Source organism: Lipophrys pholis (genome assembly GCF_963383615.2).
Source record: "Lipophrys pholis genome assembly, chromosome: 16".
In the NCBI taxonomy this organism is placed as follows: domain Eukaryota; kingdom Metazoa; phylum Chordata; class Actinopteri; order Blenniiformes; family Blenniidae; genus Lipophrys; species Lipophrys pholis.
The window spans coordinates 6,621,373-6,641,044 of NC_137634.1; the positions used below are offsets into that span (position 1 = coordinate 6,621,373).

General features: G+C 42.8%; 1 protein-coding gene across 1 annotated transcript; it reads right to left on the minus strand.

Annotated features, from left to right (window-relative positions):
* Positions 1-2,204: 2,204 nt before the first annotated feature.
* On the minus strand, positions 2,205-10,641 carry adssl (adenylosuccinate synthase, like). Its single transcript, XM_080483500.1, has 13 exons — positions 10,321-10,641; positions 8,316-8,418; positions 7,784-7,852; positions 7,666-7,716; positions 7,509-7,575; positions 7,315-7,422; positions 6,896-6,977; positions 6,002-6,128; positions 5,773-5,927; positions 5,121-5,245; positions 4,762-4,859; positions 3,793-3,942; positions 2,205-3,677 (listed from the first exon to the last, which is right to left on the minus strand). The coding sequence occupies exons 1-13, from the start codon at positions 10,552-10,554 to the stop codon at positions 3,625-3,627; spliced, it is 1,422 nt and encodes a 473-aa protein (XP_080339626.1). The 5' UTR covers positions 10,555-10,641; the 3' UTR covers positions 2,205-3,624.
* Between the last annotated feature and the right edge of the window lie 9,031 nt (positions 10,642-19,672).

Consider the following 19,672-nt stretch of genomic DNA (forward strand, 5'->3'; position numbering starts at 1 on the left):
CACGCGAATGAGTTGGAAAATGTACACGTTCTTACTTGTCGTTGACTGCTGGTAAAGGTTCCTATCATCAGTGGGGAGAAGACTCAACTGGGGTCCAGATCCAGCGGAGGGAAGCAGCAGATGTGGAAGTTTTGAGGTGCAGAAAGTTGATTGACCTTCTGATGAACGTTTTCACAATTACCAGTGAAGGAGGGGTAGTAAATAAAAGAGAGGGAGGTATGGGGGCAGGCAGAGACGTGAGGAGGAGGAGGAGGAGGAAGAGGCCTTGGATGTTATGAGCACTTTATTTTCAATTAAGGGCTTCGCTCATCTACTGTAAGCTCACTTTCTGCCATTTTTGATGATGCAGGGACTTTGTGGACTGGAAATCGACTGGTTCGCACACGTCTGCAACTTTGGCCGTTTTAAAGGAAGGAGCACTCGGAGGGTGGAGACGAGAACCCAACACGTTCTCCGTTTTTCACAGGACAGTGTCACCCCAACAGTGGAGTCGCCGCGCCGCCGTTAGTTTTACTGCTTTTCTGATGACTTGATAGGCGGACGCCTCAGAGCTCCACCACCTCAGACAGGCCCCTTCCTCGTAACATGCATTAAAACTGTTCTCATGTGAGCCGTTGACTTTTGATGCGATACGGTTTTAATTGATCTTCTTAATGTCTTTTATATTACCCATGTTTATAGCCCCTTTTAATTTGTTGAACTGTATATTTTATCTATTTTGTGTAAACATGGAAACTGTGCACTTTTACATTTTATACTTTGTGCAGCACCTTGGTCTTTAAACGTGCTTTACATATAAAGCTGGATTGGATTTTTACTGGATATTTCTGCACAGTAATGTTGGCATGAATGCCCATGGATCATGACATCAAGTTATTCTGTGTCTGGAGTTTGCTCATATTTTATCAACTTTCTATTATTTAAGGTTCTTTAAAAAAAAAGGGGGCAAATGTAGGCGCGCCCATGACCAAACAAACGTGACTTTAATCTTGTCAGAAAAGTAAAAAATAATCCTGAGTTCATGATTAATCGGGCTTCAGTACATTTTGGTTAATGAGCACAAACAAGCAGAAAAAAAAAAGGAAATTGAATATGAGACGCCTTAAAACTACTAGATTACAAAAGATGCATTCTTCTTAAGAGTTTTCATTACAACCTGAAGTCAACTAGATCCAGTAGTTTCTAATAAAACTCAAATGGCAAATATTTATCGATCTTGCTTCTTTTGCTTTATTCCCAGTGTTTAATAATAGTAGTTCAGGAGCCACATAAAGCCCAATTTAATCTGGATTAGAATATAAGACATATAACGACCTTAAAACTTAAACTTTAACATTTCCTTGTTGTGGCGCAGAGTATGTGATGAAAATGTCATTTCAACGAAACCTTTAAGTGCAAAATAAAGTGGAACGACCAGAAAACTTCTACAACTGTAGCATTATGGGTGTTTTTTTTGACACACGCACCCTGACAGTAACAAGGCAGTTCTCCCTCATGCCAATATCTCAGTGTAGTGACCGCTACTCGTAAGAAATGTCTAAAACCAGGATGTTTAGTTCAGACGGCGTGCTGCTGCCATGAGGGTAAAAGCTGCACAAAGTTCTGCGCGTCCAACTGCATGTAAAAACTTCCTCAACCTTAACTTGTGTTTTAAACACCCAGGGTGCAGAGACACCGACACCCATCATGAACATGAGCAGTGGTCACCCCAGCCGGACTGACTGAGAACTAAATGTGTGTCCTTAACGCATCAGAAACACTGGCAGCGTCTGGGAAGCCCTGGTACAGTTACATCTCTGATCGATGTGCCAAGGAGAACACTTTACACTTTAATCTAATCCCCGCCGGTCCTGAAAGGCTTTCAAACAGTGAGAGGAAGTGGACATAACCGAGGAGGGCGAGGAGCGAGACGAGCGCTGCACGCCGGCGGCCCGGTGGGAAAGACCCACTGAGCCAATCTGTCAAATCACCAGGAAATTAATCTGCAGTTCAGGTTTGAACCCAAAACTACAGCTTTGCAATCAAAAATGAGCAGACGGGTAAACTTCGGTTTTCTTTTATTGATAAAAAGCGAGCCGAGTTTCTCTTTTCCATCACTGACGTGATGAAATGTTGCAGGAATTATTGAGATGACCGCTGTACATTACTGCCCCTCCTTACATTTAGTGGAAAACTACAGATGATCAATGCCTGAATGGTGTGAAAACATGTTTACGTCATGTCTCTTTTTAAAGCTCTACATTTGCTCCCATGATCGCCATAAAGATTTTTTTTTTTTTTTTTTTTTTTTTAAACACAAACTTCACTGAGATGCTCTAATGTTTTCAAAATGGTTAAAGATAGAAAAGTTCACACTCGCACTAATCACTTGACGGCTTCAGTCGGTTTTTCATTTCATTACAAAGTCAGACAACTTTTTCTTTTTTTTTTTTAAATTGTAACATCCTTCTAATACGAAGGCTGAAATGTCTTTTCACACACAAACACGCGACGGGACCGCGAGGAACAACGGTGGGGAGTTTCGACTCTCCAGTGAGTCGCTGAAGCTGCGGCGAAGCTGAAACTGGAAGTTATGCTGACGTCAAACTCTGGTTTGTTTCATTACTTTCAACAAGGGATGCATGATGACGTCGGCACGTTGGCGTCTGCCGATTAACACAAAAAAAAAAGTTACCCAGCGGATTGAAACACCGATGGTTGTTCTGATTAGTTATCATGTGAGGAGCGTCTATCACGTGTCCACAGTGCGTTTCATTTTGGGGTTTTTTCTTGCGTAGAAAACTAACTGGAGTCTTTCCTTCAACCTAAAACAGTTTTGTTCAGGACACCACGGTGCTCCTGGACCTCAAACCAAACCAACGTGGCGGCTCGGCCATAAATCTCCTCTTTTGTTACATAAACAGTTCAGCGAAAAGTATTTCTGAAAACATTTGAGGCGAGAAATAAGATGTGTCGCGGCCGAATCCGTCTTCGTTTTGGTTTCACCCCCGGGAGTTTAGATGTTTCACGGGAGTTTCGTGACACGTCGGACCTCTGCCTCATTTTCATAGGTAATGGGTTTGACTTTATGCAAATGAGCTGAAGGCAGCTGAGGGGCCGACGCACACTGCACCCAGCATGCACTGCGGTGCGTTTCACATGGACAATGAAGGGGAAGCAGAAAGTTGACGGATCCTGTGGACACGTGATTTTGACGCGCCGACGCATCAATAGACTCTGGATTATATCTGGTATCAGTAATGGGCAGTATTTTGTTTTTTAAAAATCCGGCAGATTAGATATCTGCACATATCCAATATCATGCATCCCCAGTGATCAATAAAAAATTATTCAAACGTAAAGTGTGATTCAAAAAAAACCCCCAAAAAACATAGAAGACCTAAATGTTTGCAGCAGGTTTTAAAGATCAACACCAAAATAAATATAGAAAACAAGAGGCGGAATGCATAAATTAGAGGTGTGAATTATTGTGAGTGTGACGCACACACAGCAACTCAAAAGGTTTCGCCCGTGTTGCTCTGCTGGTGAACTGCTTCCTCCAGGAATGGGTTTGCATTGCGACCTCCTCCGGTCCTCCGGTGCGACCCTGAAGGCTCGGCCAAGCTCCCGGGACGTGTCGACGGCTCAGAACAGTTTGATCATGCTTTCCCTGGACTTGCCGACTCCCACCCACTTCACTGGAAGATGAAGAAGAGACATAAACTGAGTTTTGGCAAAGCAGCGAGAGGTTTTTCTGTTTTGTTTTTTTTGGCTGCGGTTTCTCCCGTTCCTGGAACGGATGTCGTCACGAACCCGGCACTTGCAGGAAGTCCTCGATGAACTGGATGTACGTCTGGGCCTGAGGCGGCAGATCCTCGAAGCTCCGGGCCGCCTCGGTGCTGCAGCACCAGCCGGGCAGCGTCTCGTAGTCCACCGCCACCCGCGTCAGAACGTCCATGTTCGCTGGAACACATGATACAAAAGAAAAACATCTAAAGTCTCTCCTCCTACGAAACTTCTGTGTGTGTGTGTGTGTGTGTGTGTGTGTCTTCAGATTTGTTAGAGGAAGCAGCACAAGTGGAAACGTGCCGTTTGGCGCCGCAGCGTTAGACAGCAGAAAAACTGGCTTCATCACGGCCGGTTTCAATCAGCTGAACAATTCAATTTGCTCCATTTGGCACAATAAAGCCCGACGTAAAGAAGATAAATGTGCTGCCATACGGACTTTTGAAAAAAAAAAAAAAAAAAAAAGCCCAGATGTTGCATTTCCTGCGAGGTGGAAAAAAAAAAAAAGAGAAAAGAAAAGAAAAGCTGATCCATGTGAAACGCGGACACTCTGGAGATGTCGAGGCATGTTCATTCACCTGTAACCAGAGTCTTTACGGTAATTATCCCAGGCATGAAAAGCTTTTACGGACAGATGGAGCTTCAGAGACACAAACACTGAAGACTCGAATGACTAAAACATTCAATAATGGGAAAACTGGGGCAGGAAAAAGCTGATTACAGCAGATTTGGGATGACTGAGTGATTTACTTTAATAAAAGTGTTACCAAGTCTCGGTTCAGCCGATGGCTGCCTCGAAGCTTCGGTCGATTATTGTACGTTTTGATATTTCCTCACACAGTTTGGTAGTTTTGTCTGTCAATCACATCCACAACCGTTCTAATCTGTCATTTAGTTTTCTCTTGGGACCTGCAGCCCTTCAGTGGTTTACCTCTCTCAGATACTATGACATCATTTAAAGCAAATAAACTTGAGTTAAAAATAATTCGGTCTTACCTGGAAAACTTGGCAGAGGTTGTCCGTCCACCTTGTAGGCCACGCCCACTTTAATCTCCGGCAGTGTGTCCAAGATGTCGAGCTTCGTCAGGGCGATGCTGCAGACGGGAGTTGTCACTCGTTTCAGTTTGATGTGTGTGTGTGTGTGTGTGTGTGTGTGTGTGTGTGTGTGTGTGTGTGTGTGTGTGTGTGTGTGTGTGTGTGTGTGTGTGTGTGTGTGTGTGTGTGTGTGTGTGTGTGTGTGTGTGTGTGTGTGTGTGTGTGTGTGTGTGGCGCAGCTTACGTCTCTACTGATTACAAAAAGCCTGTCGAGTAACTTGAGCCAGGAAGTAATCTGTAATAGTCTGATGGGGTCTTACGCAGAGAAGCCGTTCACCATGTGGGCATATCTGACCAGGATCAGGTCCAGCCAGCCACAGCGCCTCCGTCTGCCCGTCGTCACGCCGAACTCCCGTCCTCTGGACTGTAACAGCTCTCCGGTCTCCTGTGTGGGGAAAACAAACAAACATCTTGGACCTGGTCATCAAACTTTTCTGCAAAAGCAGAGCGAGATCAATGACATGGATGTGATTCAGATATTTAAAGTATATTTTTTTCAGCTTGCCAACAATAACTAAAGTCATTGATCACACTTTGCTCAGGTGGACAAAACTTTGTGGACCGTCCTAGAACGCGTCTCTATGGAGGACTGAATGAGCAGGACATTTACAACTCAGATGATGTCACAGGAAAATCATTGCGATGTGCAGCAACTTGATAAATTTATTTATTTTCTATTTAAATTCATTAAAACTGATGGAAAACACCACCACATAGAAATCTGTCATTGAGCAGAGCGCTTTAATGATCATGTGCCTTTCTCTTGTTATGTAGTAAAGATATTTAATAGATCAGAAACATTTTTATTTGTACCAGAAAAAAAAACATGAAGGTGGGATGTCGTTAGAAAAACAGTGATCCTTCGTCTTCAGGCTCATCGACAGCAATAAGTGAAGCGACGAGATTACTCACGTTGTTTTGCTCGGTGGGAAAAGCCCCCACCCCCACTCGGGTGGTGTACGCTTTAACAACGCCGTAGACGCGGCCAACGTAAGACGGCGGCACGCCGAGGCCGGTGCACACGCCGCCCACGGTGCAGTTGGACGACGTCACGAATGGATACGTCCCTGAGGACAGACACTCCGGTTAGAGCAGGGGGAGAAACTCGTCACAAGCAGGAGGAAAACCTGTGGTGGCTCACCGAAGTCGATGTCCAAGAGGGCGGCGTTGGCTCCCTCCACCAGGATTTTCTTGCTGGGTCCAGTCAGAGCTTTGTGCATGAAGTACACACCATCGGTCACCAGAGGGCGCAGTCGCTCAGCGTATCTCTGAGGAAACGTCAACAAATTTAAAAATGTGTCTGGAAGCTTTGAAAGTAATTAATTAACGCGGTTAAAGGCAATGTGAAGATTTTTGTGATCCTCATTTTAAAAAAATCACATCAAATAAAATCTTACTTCTCGTCTATAAAGTATTGAATGGTCTCGAGCCTAAACTCAGGGGTGTCAAACACACTCAGGGGCCACATACAGTCCAATTTCATCTTGAGGGGGCCAGACCGGTAAAATAGTGCTATAATTACGTTTACATTTTTAATTTCCTTGTTCTGACACAGAGTATGGGTGATGAAAATGTCTATTTTCACACACACAAAAAAAACAATGACTACGATCGTAACATAAAGCCAATTAAAATGAAACTGATGCAAAACTCAGTGAAATTTCAACAACAAAAAAATGTCTCCTACAACTTGTATGCATAATTTTCTTTTTTTAAACAAGAAAGGTGTACCAAAAAGAATTTAAAATCTGAGCTGTATTGGAGCTTCTTGCAGGCCAGTTTTGGCCCGCAGGCCTTAAGTTTGACACCCCTCTCCTAAATGCATCTCAGATTTACTTGAATATGAACCATGAAGACAACCGAAGTCCTCAGGAGGTAAGAGGTTACAGTGAAGCAGCTTTTAGCGCCACAACATTCTGATACTTTGGAAGTATTTTGTTTTATAGGAAGTCATTATAATCAAAAGGGAAAACTGTTATGACAGAATGCGACGGTTCTGTGTCCGTCTTTGCTCGCTGTGATGAACCGTTTCTACCTTCAGCTGCTCCAGTTCACTGTCGATGTCCACGTTGAGGTTGGGATACATCGTCAGGAAATGCTCGGCCAACATTCGAAACCTGCAGAGGTCGGAGAGGAAGAGTGAGAGCAAGTCTATGCAAACAAAGGCCCACACAAGGCTGTGATTTTCAGAGAGGTGGCGCCATCTGCTGGCAGCTGAAGGCACAGACTGACCAACACAATGTTGATACTGAGAAAGTCTTCCAAACAGCTGTAGGTTTGTGTCACCTTGATCTAACGCTGCACTAAATTATCACCAGGCTTCATTACTCGATTATGATAGAAAATGAGTACAGAAGATTACAGACTGTCAGAAACAAACGCATCCTGATCTAAAACCCCGGCTGCTCTGCTCACACCACAGATGACGAGTCCACGTCACAAACACATTCTTACTTGTCCTCAAAAACCTTGAAATCTGAGACGAGGTCACAGACCCGCAGGCCGTTTCGAGCGGCTTTGGAGGAGTAGGCGGGCCCGATGCCCTTCTTGGTGGTTCCCAAACTGCATGAAAACACAAAACCAAACTTAAGAGCCAATCGAACGATAAATGAAGTCGCAGCTTCTAAAGACACATCGAGCGCGTTTACTTTTTTCCTTCTTGCTGCTGTCGCTGCTGCTCCTGGATTCCATCCACAGCCTGGTGGAAGTTGAAGACTGGAGGCGGACAGGGGGGGGGGGTTAAGTCATTGGGGTGGGTGGGTGGGGAACATATTTACAAACAACAACAACGTGAAGCTTACTCACCGATGTGAGCGCGGTCGGAAATCTTTAATCTCTCCTCCCATCCTTGTAATCCTGCATGAAACAACTATCAGCACGTTGTGATGAAGCCTGTGGCGGCTTGCGTGGGGTGAGACCTCACCTTTCCCTTTGTGCAGGTTCTTTTCAGCCTCCTCGAACAGCCCCGGAAGGTGTATCACGACTCCATTTCCTGCAAAACGACACAAAACCTTTAAAAACACTGCTTGTATTGCGACGTAACATTCATTTAGAAATGACTTGTCTGAGCATGTTTTCCCCAATTCTTTATATAACATCTGAGTTTCCGCTCAGCTCACTTCCTGTTTCTTTACTGAGAAAAAAAGAGGAAATAGGAAGACGTGCATAATAGAAGAGATTTTAACAGAAATGCAAGAGGAAAGTCACAGATTTCAGATGTTTTTAAATTTGATAATCAAACTTCTGTCCTCGCTGAAACCAGGTGACGCCTGTAAATGGACGAACGTCTGTTCTAACTTAATCAGGGTCACTTCTACTGTGCATAAACAGTGATAAGAAAGTGTGCGGTAGTTCCGATGTTCAAACCCAGGTTTATTTGTTACGGTTTTATCTCAGCATTTATCATCCCGCCATCTCTGAGCCTTTCCAGATAAAACCTCGGCTCCGCGTCGTACCGATGAAAGAGACGGCCTTCTTGTTGAGCACCCCGCTGGGCAGCAGGTGGAAGTCGTACTCCACCGAGTCCACCACCACCGTGTGACCCGCATTGTTTCCTCCCTGCGGACAGTAAACAGGAGAGAAACGAGGCGGCTTAGCTCAAGACAAACTGCGCAGGAAGCAACGGGCACAAAGCATCCGCAGTGAGGACGACAACAATGTGGTGCTCTTGTGTGCGAGAACAAAGAGCCAAACGATTCAGCGCCCCGGCGCAGCACAGCACAACATCAGAGAGGAATCCAGTCAAATCAACGATTCATCCCGGCTTCTGGGATAGTTTATCCAACTAAAAGTCGCAAAGGTGAAGGACCCCATCCCAGCGTACAAGCTGCGAAAGGTTAATCGCCAAACACACACAAGCTCACTGCGTGAAATGAGGAGTTCTGTTCACTCAGTGAAACATATCAGTGATATTTCACTCATATTTATACATTTGTGGCACTGAACTAACAGTGAATGTGTTGAACGGAGCAACAGAATTCAAGAAGGGGAGAGTTTCTATTAAACACACAGAGTACACACCTTTGCTTGTACAATTAGACGTTTAACAAATCAAACAAAGAGAAAAAGTGGAAATTTGATAGGAAAGCACTCCTAATATATGTTTTTACATCGACACATGCTGACCTAAAGACAAGCAATCAAACTCCTGCAAAAGAATTGAAAAAATTTAATGGGAATATATAATGATTGTTTTATTTTCTTTAAAAAATAAGGGTGCAACTTCAACACAAAACCATAAAAGCAGATCTCAGTCCACTCCCCAATGGGCCCTGGCGTAGTTCAGCGTTCACCTCAGTCACATTTGGTCCACTGGGGAGATAATGAAGACAGACAGCCAAATGCTGGTGATGTGCCCAAAACAAGCGTGCCCGCTCGATTTGAAAAAGTAGGTCTCAGACCTCTCTAACGCAACGCTAATGTGGCTTTAATGAGGTCCAAGAGCAGCAAGAAGCTCTAAATGGGCCAGAACACAGGTCCATTTAGAGCATCTTGCTGCTCTAAATGGACCAGAACACAGGTCGCAGCAGGCAACAGAAGCAGATGATCTTTGTTGGTGCATCAGATGATTTTCCACTATTAATCCGATTTCTAAGCTTGAGTTGGAAGGGAATTACACCACTGTGATAATCCATATAATCACATGAATGTCAACAATGTTGGAGGACAACTTTAGATTTAATATAATTATAACACCACGGATCATTGAGGCATTGTGAAACTCAAACGTTGCTTAAACGTAAATCTAGTATATGAGCAGACTCTCCAGGGTTGGATTGTGAGTTAAAGCTCTATTTTTATTCCTTGTTTGCATTAGGAGACATAGATATGACTTGTTATTAAGGCACAATCACAAATTCACACGAGTTTATCACAATGTTAACAGGAGCAGCCTCTCAGGTACAAACAGCTGCTGACTTCAGGTGTTCTTTCTCCAACAACTATATCAATATAACAAGTCCTCTGCCTAAAGCTCATGTCTTTCCAATCTACTGTGTGTACGTTGCAATTGATTTACAGAGAAGCAAAAGTCACATTTTGGATAAATGTGAGTGTTGATCGAGAGGAGGAACAGCTGCAGGCGGCGGGCGGTCCGGGTTACGTAACCCGGTATAGACTGGACGTGATCGGCTGGGAATCCACCCGGCTCTGTGGGGTCCACAAGCAAAGGCTCCGTCGGGGCTTTGAGGGGGCCCACCATCCCGGAGAATCCACAACAACCCCCCCCCCCCCCCCCCCCCCCGTTAGCCCAGCGTGCTAGCACCGCTGTAGCCGTCCAACATCCGGGAGGTCACACAAGGTTGTTGACGCGCGCTCCGGGTCATGAATATTTAACGGCCGCTAATCTGCCACCATTTTCACCCAAAAAAACTGCTCAAGAACGAGAGAGGAAAAGCTGCGGTGTACGGTGATAAACAGGCGATCAAAAGATTTTTTTTCTTTTTCATTAGTTATCATTACCTGGCACCTGCAGACGATATCCGCATCCATTGCGAGCAAGTCCACAACTTTCCCCTTCCCCTCGTCGCCCCACTGCGCCCCGAGCACCACGGTCACTTTGTTCTGCGGCTCCTTCGGGATGCGGAGCGACGTGTCCTGCGGGCCGCTCTCCCGCGGCCGCTTCACGACCGGCTCGCCGTTGACGGACGCGGTCTCCTGGCCGTTAATGTGAGCCACGCCGCTGTTCGATGCCATGCTGCTGCTTGGTACTGTTACTATTGCTGCTGCTGCTGCTCCGTAGACCGGAACCTCGTTTTACCGCGTTCTCCGCTGCACGGAAGTGTTCATCCGCAGCACCGCCGCAAGGGGGCGGTGTGGACTTCCTTTAGACATAAAAATCCACATAATGACACGGTGTTTGAAAACCATTTTCTTAAAAAAATAATTTCAATTTCATTGTACACAATTGATCAAACTATTCACACGCAAAGTAAAGACGTCTTTTTAAAAATGCGAATCAAACTGAATTAACACGTTTCGAAGATTTCACAAACAAAACAAGTCCCTACTCCGGACTTCCGGTTTCGCTTTAAATCTCGATCGACTTCAACACAGTTTTTGTTACAAAGAAAAGTATTAAAATTTAGTTTTATTTAGTTTTTTGCTTGAATAACTTGGCAAATTGTATTGCACTTCAAGCATTTGCAGCTTTTTTTCTTCAGGACCACTGACTCTTGTAATGTATAATAAGAATAAGAATAATAATAAGATAAGCCAATTGATGTATGAGACAGGACTCAATTGATTTATAGGTCAATCATACTAAAGGTCAAATCTTGACTTGAATTGTACTTTAGGATAAGTACAATATACCCTGAATTATAAAGAGCCTCACGAGCCATATATTGAGCGGTTTCTTTCTGCATGGGCCAGGACTCCCAACTTGCAACTCTGCCATTGTTTCAGACATTTTTCTGCATGATAAGCAGGATTCCCTGCTGCTTCAACACTACACATTAGACTGTTAAAAAGCCTTCTAAAATCTTTCTTGACTTTGTTTGGTTTTCCCCCAGGACACTGCGTCAGGACTCAAACATGATCACTGGAATATTACTGGAGAGAGACTACAAGCTTAACTCAGATTCTGTATATATACAACAATAGTAGCATTTTCAAATGAATGATAATAATAAGCATTTAGTAAGCATTTCATTGCTGTTGACCTTAAGTGTATGGGACCAATATTCAAATCCTGGTTGTGGCAGGAATGACATCAAGTGTGAAAACAAATAGGTAAATTTATTGTGCAGGTTGCTATGACTTGCTCTGGCAATCCCTGTTTCTTTTATAAGCGTATAAGTTACTGGAATTACTTATGAGATAAATTAACATGTGTGTTACTTTCAGTTGTATTTATTTTACTTTGTAGGGTCTTATCTCTAACTCTGATCATGGCAAGTGTACATGTTTATTGACCCACAATGGCTCAGTATTTGAATCTGTGCCACAGTGATCGATGATTGATATAACTACACACATTCACTGTTAGTAATGTCCCTAATTAAAGAGTTCAAATAGTCACTAGTGGCCACTTACTGTTGTACTGTCTCAACATGTTATGTGTGTCACTCTGTGTGTCACTAGTGTAACAATAGTGCACTAGTGTAACAATAGAGTAAATCATCTGCTAGATGGCAGCAAAGACAGTTTCTTTCAGCCTGTGTGTGTGTCTGTAATACAGCTGTTACTTCAGGTCATCCACTGTCCAGTAACATGAGGTTAAAACCGTAATCTGACCAGACAATGTGGCAATGATTGTTTATTTTCTGTGTGTCAGTCATAGTAACGGTGTCAAATCATATCCAAGTGCTGCATAATTGGGGACGCGGTGCCACTATAGAGGCTTTCCGCGTTGTTTTGGAGCCATTGAGGCAAAGCCCTGATCAGTTTCAACATACACACTTAACTGATATTATTTAGTCATCATCAGATCTCACTAACTTCAACAATTCCCAGAACATGTGACAATTGTAAAATGGAGAATTATCAATGAATAAATAGTGAAAGTTGGACCACAGTTATCAGTAGATATCAGTAAATGTTGTTTAATGATCTCAGTTCCTTTATTGGAAAAAAATATTTTTATCTTTGTTAATGGACGTATTTGTTTGAACATAAACCTAATTTCTTATGAGTGGAGGCATTAGACATTTTGTTTTGTTTTAGCAAACCCAACAGATCAATACCTGTCTTTTCTGATGTACCGTCATGTTTACCATGTCTTAATGATCCTCTGATATTCAGTGGCTCATAATGGTGTTTGCACATCGTGGCGTCTCTGCCACCGATTCTACTGACGCACTTCTAAAGGAAACCTATAATCAGAGTCCCTTCCCAGTTTGGAGGATTGTGATCACACTCATCTGCTGGAGGAGCAAAGTTTCTCTGGGTTGGTTCGAAAGCTGATATTTAGTTTACATGAGTATGATGCAGACTTACACTTCAGGTATTTATTTACGTATCTACGGATGCCGTGATAATAAATAAGTCAAACTTGGAAATATCATTTTAATAAAAAAGATTTTTTACATCCTTAAACAGACGAGCGTTTATCTTTGATTATTTTGATTTGTATAAAAGGCATACAGTACACACACACATATTCAGGCTTTAATTGCTCCTTAAAATGTATTTTAATACAAAAGACAAGAAATAGTCACAGTTGAGTCCGTAATGTCGCAGATCTTAGAGGCCAGAAGCGTCCCGTGTGTATCTGAACTGGTTCAGCGAGACAAACGCAGCAGTGGCCTACAGAACTGACAGGCAGATGCAAGAAACGACTGGCTGTCAATTCATAGGTCATCACCTTGTGTCCCATCGTAACGCCACACGCCAGGGGCCATGTACACACTTCAAAGCTTTAAGAATGAAATGAGCAGAAGTGTCTCTCTGCGCGTAACAGCACCTCCACTGGAACGGACACAACTTCCACATGGAGTTGCTGTTACATCCAGCGAGCACCCGAAGGGCCGAGCGATGACGGCGAAAACCAGCAGCTCGTCGCAGAACAAACCTATCAGGTGAGATGCTTCCAGTTCCCAAGCGCTTGGCGGCCAGAGCGAGAGCGAGGCAGAGGAGAGGAGAGGAGAGGAGAGGAGAGGAGAGGAGGAGGGTCAGCCCAGGATGTGAGCTGCTTCAGTAATATGAACAGTCTCGTCTTGACTTTGACCTGGCAATTTCCTCCTCCCAGATTTTATAGCCCCGGAGTAAACGGCATCATTGCTCGCGCTCCTCCAACCGCGCGGCCAAAGGGCCAAGGCCTGTCGAGATAACACAGATTTTATGGTAGCTGTCAACACGAGGGTGCTTTTCAATATGTGAGTATATGGGTGTGTCCGACCTATGTACCTGCCAGCCCTTGTGTTTCCTGCTTACGCTGACATTTGTCTTCAATATTACTAAAAGGCTGCGGCCTCACGCTTGATTGATCTCTATTCTATTGGTTTCACACATGATCAGCTTCTTCTTCTAGTCCTGCCACAAGTTTCTGCCTTTTTCAAATTCTTGTCCTGTTTGAACTGAAACGCCTCAGTAGAGTTTGCCGAGCAATAAAACTGCATAGAGAGAAAAGAAAACAACAACTGAGCGATAAAGCCATTAAATGATCCGCTGCTCTCATTGGCCGTTGGGTGTTTGTTGGTTTGAATAAAACCAACCAGGTGAAATTCATTGTTTTCGGGATGATATTTCATTTGAAAAAATAGTTTGTCCAATTTAATGATTTATCAAAATAGTGACAATAAAGATAAACTTAATGAAATAGACATGACGTTTGAGATGTGCTACTTAAAAAAAAGAAGGATGCTGATGAGTTTTACCGAACTATCTCTAATTTACTCTTTTCTTTTTTCTTTTTTTTTCTCACAAGGCTCCACTTACCTTTACGCCCAACGAGGCCCGTTGGATTTCGAAGGAGAGGCCAAAGGTTTGAGGACCAGCGGTGCGTCGTGACACAGGAAGCAGGCGAGAGGCGGAGCGGCGCGAAGGAGAAGAAAGTTCAGCCGGCGAGAGAAGAAGACAGGTGAAGACGCGGAGACGGAGACACGGGCACGGGTCGGGGGACGAGGACGTTTCTCTGATGTGAATGTCAGCAGTGACAGCGGAGCAATGGCAGCGAGGCAGAGCAGCCAGTTTAAGAGATCAGGAGTTGGTGGAAGTTAATTATTATACTTGCGGTCAATATTTAACAGCCCCGTGGCCCTGCCCCTCAGCCCTACATCCTGATTCCACACCGAATGACACCGAGGGTAGGGCCTGTGTCAAGTACATCTCTTTTGTCCCGCTGCTAAAGTTATGTGTTCGACGAATGACCCGACCCCGCAGAAAAAGAGTTGAAAAACAACCTCAAATCTTTATAAATGTACTTGTTGATTCACCATTTATTTTGGCGCTCTTTGAATTTCCTGGAAACGTTTTAATCCCGGAGTGCCAAGATGATGTAAACATTTGCGTACACGGTGTGCTAACATAACGTGTTAAATACTGAACAAAAAAAATCACCTTTATTTTACAAATTCAAGCTCAAACAACTCATTAAATTGGACCTTCGTCTCACTGGATTTCTCCAAAAGACGGTCTACGCACTATCAAGCTGCATTACTGTATAAAATATTCTACACATGACTTCAAAGGTCACGCGGCCACTTCCTATCTCAGTGTTAAGCGTGACCATATAACCATACATTCTGCTGATTTTCATCAAGTTCAAATTTTGGAAGAAACAGGAAGTTACCAAATATGGTCAACTGCCTGATTAAGTTTTGTTTTTATGCTTCCTCGATAAGGAATGACGAGACAATATTTGATACTGATAAAAGACACTCATTCCAGGAAAGCAGGTCTGATGCACACTTGCCGCATTAAAATTACATGATCTCGTATCGGAGACACACACACACACACACACACACACACACACACACACACACACACACACACACACACACACACACACACACACACACACACACACACACACACACACACAAACACCTTCACACACGTAGCACAACAAGCAGGTTCGATACTCATGAGGTGTGAGGCAATAACGCACGAGGAAGCAAAAGAGCGAGGGCTGCCATAACGGAGCCAGACTGAACGGCAGCGCGATAAAAAGGTGGAGTGAATGGCGTGTTAAAGATTGATGGAGAGCATACACCTTAATAAAAATGAACTCGACAGCGATCACGGTGACAAATTCTGACATGTAAGTAGGAGAAATGAAGAAAACAGGTGACACAAGCCACAGCATGCATTTACTTCTCACCTTCTCACTTTTATTTTCAGTCCATATGTTTGTGCATGACTGTACATTCTTATATCATCCACCACAAGACAGCGAAACTTTTTATTTGAATTATTATGACGCAGTAAAAAAGGCTGTCCGTCCTCTAACGTACTCAATATGCAAGAAAGTCTTTGAATGTCATAAACTGCAGTGAAATAAGGACATTCTTCCTTGAAGTAAAGGCATTTTACACCTCTTTTATTCATGCTCTTGGCCTATCTTATCTCAGAAGTTCAAGGATTTGGTACAAATGAGTGCAGAGTCCAGCGTCTCGGCGATGGAGTCTATGTGCACAGCATTAATCTGACACGCAGATAAAGTCGTTTCTCCTTTGAATTGACGTCGCCCGAGGTCGTAATCATTTCAGCTGCAATTTAGATCCGATAGCGGCATCAATTTGGCGAACATAAAATGATCCCGGGCACAAGGTCCCACGCGGCCCTCGAATCTTAGCTGAGGTGGACGTTCGTCGCTTGATGAGCTCATTTCAGAAATGATTGACTCCATCAGGGCCGTTGATGTTGAGTTCAAGGGGCCGTTTTCTGAAGTCGTGCCGCTAATTTAAGCAGAAAACAATCTTTAACTCTGCGTGCATGTGCACTTCAGGTCTGAAGACTTCCTCAGTTCTCCTCAAATATCTTTCTGGCTTTACTGGACTTTGGTCGAGTGCAGCTGAACATAAGAGGGAGGACGTGGTCGGATATGAAAAGACACACTGAAACACACGCAGCAGCTCCATCTACTCCCTCATGCATATGTGCAAACAGCGTCCCCTCAGATAGGAAACATCTTTCAGACGAACACACTGGGTCGGGAGGTGTCCTGCAGGGATTTTCCACATTCAGACGTATTCCTTCATGAACAATGTGGATGGATAGATTAGTCATATCTTATCTACCACTAGAGACTTAGATTTAAAAAGCTGATGTGTTTGGAGAGTATCATCCTGACTAAAGGATTAATACCTTTCTGCTCTTTTATTTCTGCGTCCACCTCTTCCTGGTTGTAGTGGATGGAATTAAGTAGGAAAAAGGTCAAATTTGTTCGTCTGTGGACCAATTCCAGAGTTTCAAACAACATTCGAATCAGAGCTGATTATCAGTCTGGGATTATCACAGTCATTCTGAAACTGAAACCTAATTGATGATTTTTTTCCCTAAATGATATGCTTCTTTTAATCTCTGATATTAGAAAAAAAAAAAAAAAAGCAGTTGTTGGTATTTTTTGAGGTTTTCAAACGCTGGTATTTTTTTAAAATTATTAATTCATTTATTTATTTTAACAATAAAAGTCCTGTTGCCTGGAGTTCATGACATCCAATATGAAGGTCTGGAAAAAGCAAAATCTAATAAAGTTACATCTGAATATTAACAATAAAAAATGCTGTTAACTAAATACTGCAGTGGTAAAGATAAATACACATATCAGCCACCTGCCTAGTATCACATATGTCCCTCCTTTTGTTGCCACGTTCACAAAGAACACAGGGCCTGTGTGTGGTTGTCATTGAGCTCTGGTCATCCATGACCATGTTGCTGTTTGTTTATTTCCTTCATTGGACCACGTTTGACACTGACCAGACTGAGAAAACACTCCACAATTCTGCATTTTAACCCTCGACAATGAGATCTGATTCAAAGATAATCAGCATTATATGGTCATAATGTTATGGCTGATCCGTTTATAAACTCTTCTTTTCTTTTCTTAAAATTTTACTTTCTATAAAGTCGCTGGACGTGTTAAATGTTGCTTGTTTTAATGAACCCACCTTGGGAAAATCCCCCCATTGGCTGGTTTTGTCACATGCAGCACCCTCATTTATTTCCAGAGAGCTTTAATATTGTTTGTGCCTCTCTGCTTTATATTTCTCCCACTCATCGCACACATTAGTATTCAACTCTCCCCCTCTGTCATTCTCTCTCTCTCTCTCTCTCTCTCTCTTAAATCTTCAGACCCTTTCTCGCCTCTTCATGCAAAAATAAATCCCTTTGAGTACATTTTCTGCGGTCAAATGGAATCATTTGCAGTCCAGGAGAGCATCAGATTAAATTAGGAATTTGAAAATTATTTAAATAAAAACCTTGGAGCTCTTTCCTCTTCCTTACATGCAAATGAGAGTCTGCAGTGAAAATCTCTTAAGGGTTGAATCCAGACATATAAAATAAATCAGAAGAGATTCAGATATATGATCATTTCTGTTTCTGAGGAAGAGAAACTGTTGATGTAAATGTTATTTAATGGAAACCAGCATTTGGTTTGTCAACACCCACTGACTGAGAGGCGACACCGATTAGTCTAAATCGCCTGTTTGGCAGCAGCGTCCCCGCATTTAGCGCCCTCAGCTGGTGAGCTGCGTGTACTGCACATACAGCCACAGAACGTTATTTAGATAGAAACCAGTTTAATGAGAGCAGAGATGCTTCTGCATGAGCAACACTGTGTGATGAGCAGCTGAGTGAAACAGTTTCCATTTTCCTTAATCTGCTTCTCACTGTTAGATTTTCTTTTTCTTTTTTTTCCCCGCAAAATATTATTTCTGCTAACATCCTGGACCCTCCTATCCGACTGAAATATTCTCATTTCCTTTTCATCCCACAGATATGATGCCGTTATCTTCACTCAACAAATTCCGTCTTTATTCACGAAGGGAGCCATTATAACACATTTCACCCCCCCGAGGCCCTCATGCAGATTTACTCCTCTCTGCCGTGTGGATTTATTTTAAGTCTGCCCACACATGCTGACTGATAGATCATTGCAGGAGGATTTCCATCCCCGCCAAAATAATAACAGTCAATACACATATTCTTGTGAAAATAAGAATTGGACCAAAAGTGGAAAGAAAAACAATCTCCGCATGGGTCCAAGCGTGGAAAGTGGAAAAGAAATCTTTTTTGGGATTACGAATGATTCACTGATTATTTTTTATCGCTTTAAAAGAGTTGTAAAACCTCTGCAGTCACCATTATACAGTACACACGTCAATGTTTCACATGATTTTATTACTCAAGTAAAGCATTATATCTTATCAAGTTTTAATGTTTAACCCTTTAGCGGTCAAACACTAAAAATACTTGAACATTGAGGTGCTGAAGACTTTCTGAATAATGTTCCACAGGCAGGCTTGTTAAAGGGATAAAAGTAAAAAAATACATCGGGAATTGTGTAAAACTGACCAAAATTGCTCATACGCAATTTAAAAATGTGAGTAAATGGGATTGTATTTCTCACTTTGCTTGTTTTGGAGGTAATCAAATGTCATTCTCTGCCACTTTCCTACATTGTCACATGTCACACACGAGGCAAACTACATCAGTGCTTATGTCACGTTGTCGACGTGTCATAGTTTGACTTTATCCACAGAAATTCGACAAATTCGACAGACGCAGCTCAGATTTCTACGTTTCAGAAGAAACAGAAAGAATGAGGGAGTTACCAAATGTGGTCATTTGCCAGATAAAAGGAAAAGGTTAAAATTCTTGATTGTTGCTTACTTTTATGACCATTGTTCTGTTGCTGCTCTCTTGGATTGGCCTTCTCGGAAAAAAGAAAAAAAAAAGATCTTTACAAGTACGAAGAATTATTATGTTGTTGTTTTTCTTACAGATATAATAAATTCTGTTTTATCTGCGTTCAGAAGCAGAACATTTCAGCTCAGCCAGGCTTTAATGTCTTTAAAAGAAGCTTCTAGTTTGACAAATTGACCAGTATAATCTCAGATTAATCGATGTGTGTATCGTCGTGTAGATTTGTTATCCGTCGCAATAGTAACCCTGCAGTGCAAAAACACGCCTCAGAGGTGAATTGACGACCCTAAATTACCCACGTGTGTGAAGTCTTGGTCGTTTTCTGTCCAACTGTCACGTCAAGTGAAAGTAGTCGAATCCCTGATTTCCTCATCTTTGCTGATATTTACATTAACGGCTGCTGAGATCCACAGGAAATGAAAGAGCATAGCTGTTTTCATGCACAAGTCTTTATTTATAGCCTGCTGCTGTTGTCAAACTCATGTTTTGGAAGCATATG

Coding starts and splice junctions, on each gene's coding strand:
- adssl (XM_080483500.1), bottom strand. CDS start 10,554: ATGGCATCGAACAGCGGCGTGGCTCACATTAACGGCCAGGAGACCGCG. Junction 8,419..10,320: donor ATATCGTCTGCAGGTGCCAG/GTAATGATAACT, acceptor TACTGTCCGCAG/GGAGGAAACAATGCGGGTCA. Junction 3,943..4,761: donor ACCTCTGCCAAGTTTTCCAG/GTAAGACCGAAT, acceptor CATGTGTTCCAG/CGAACATGGACGTTCTGACG.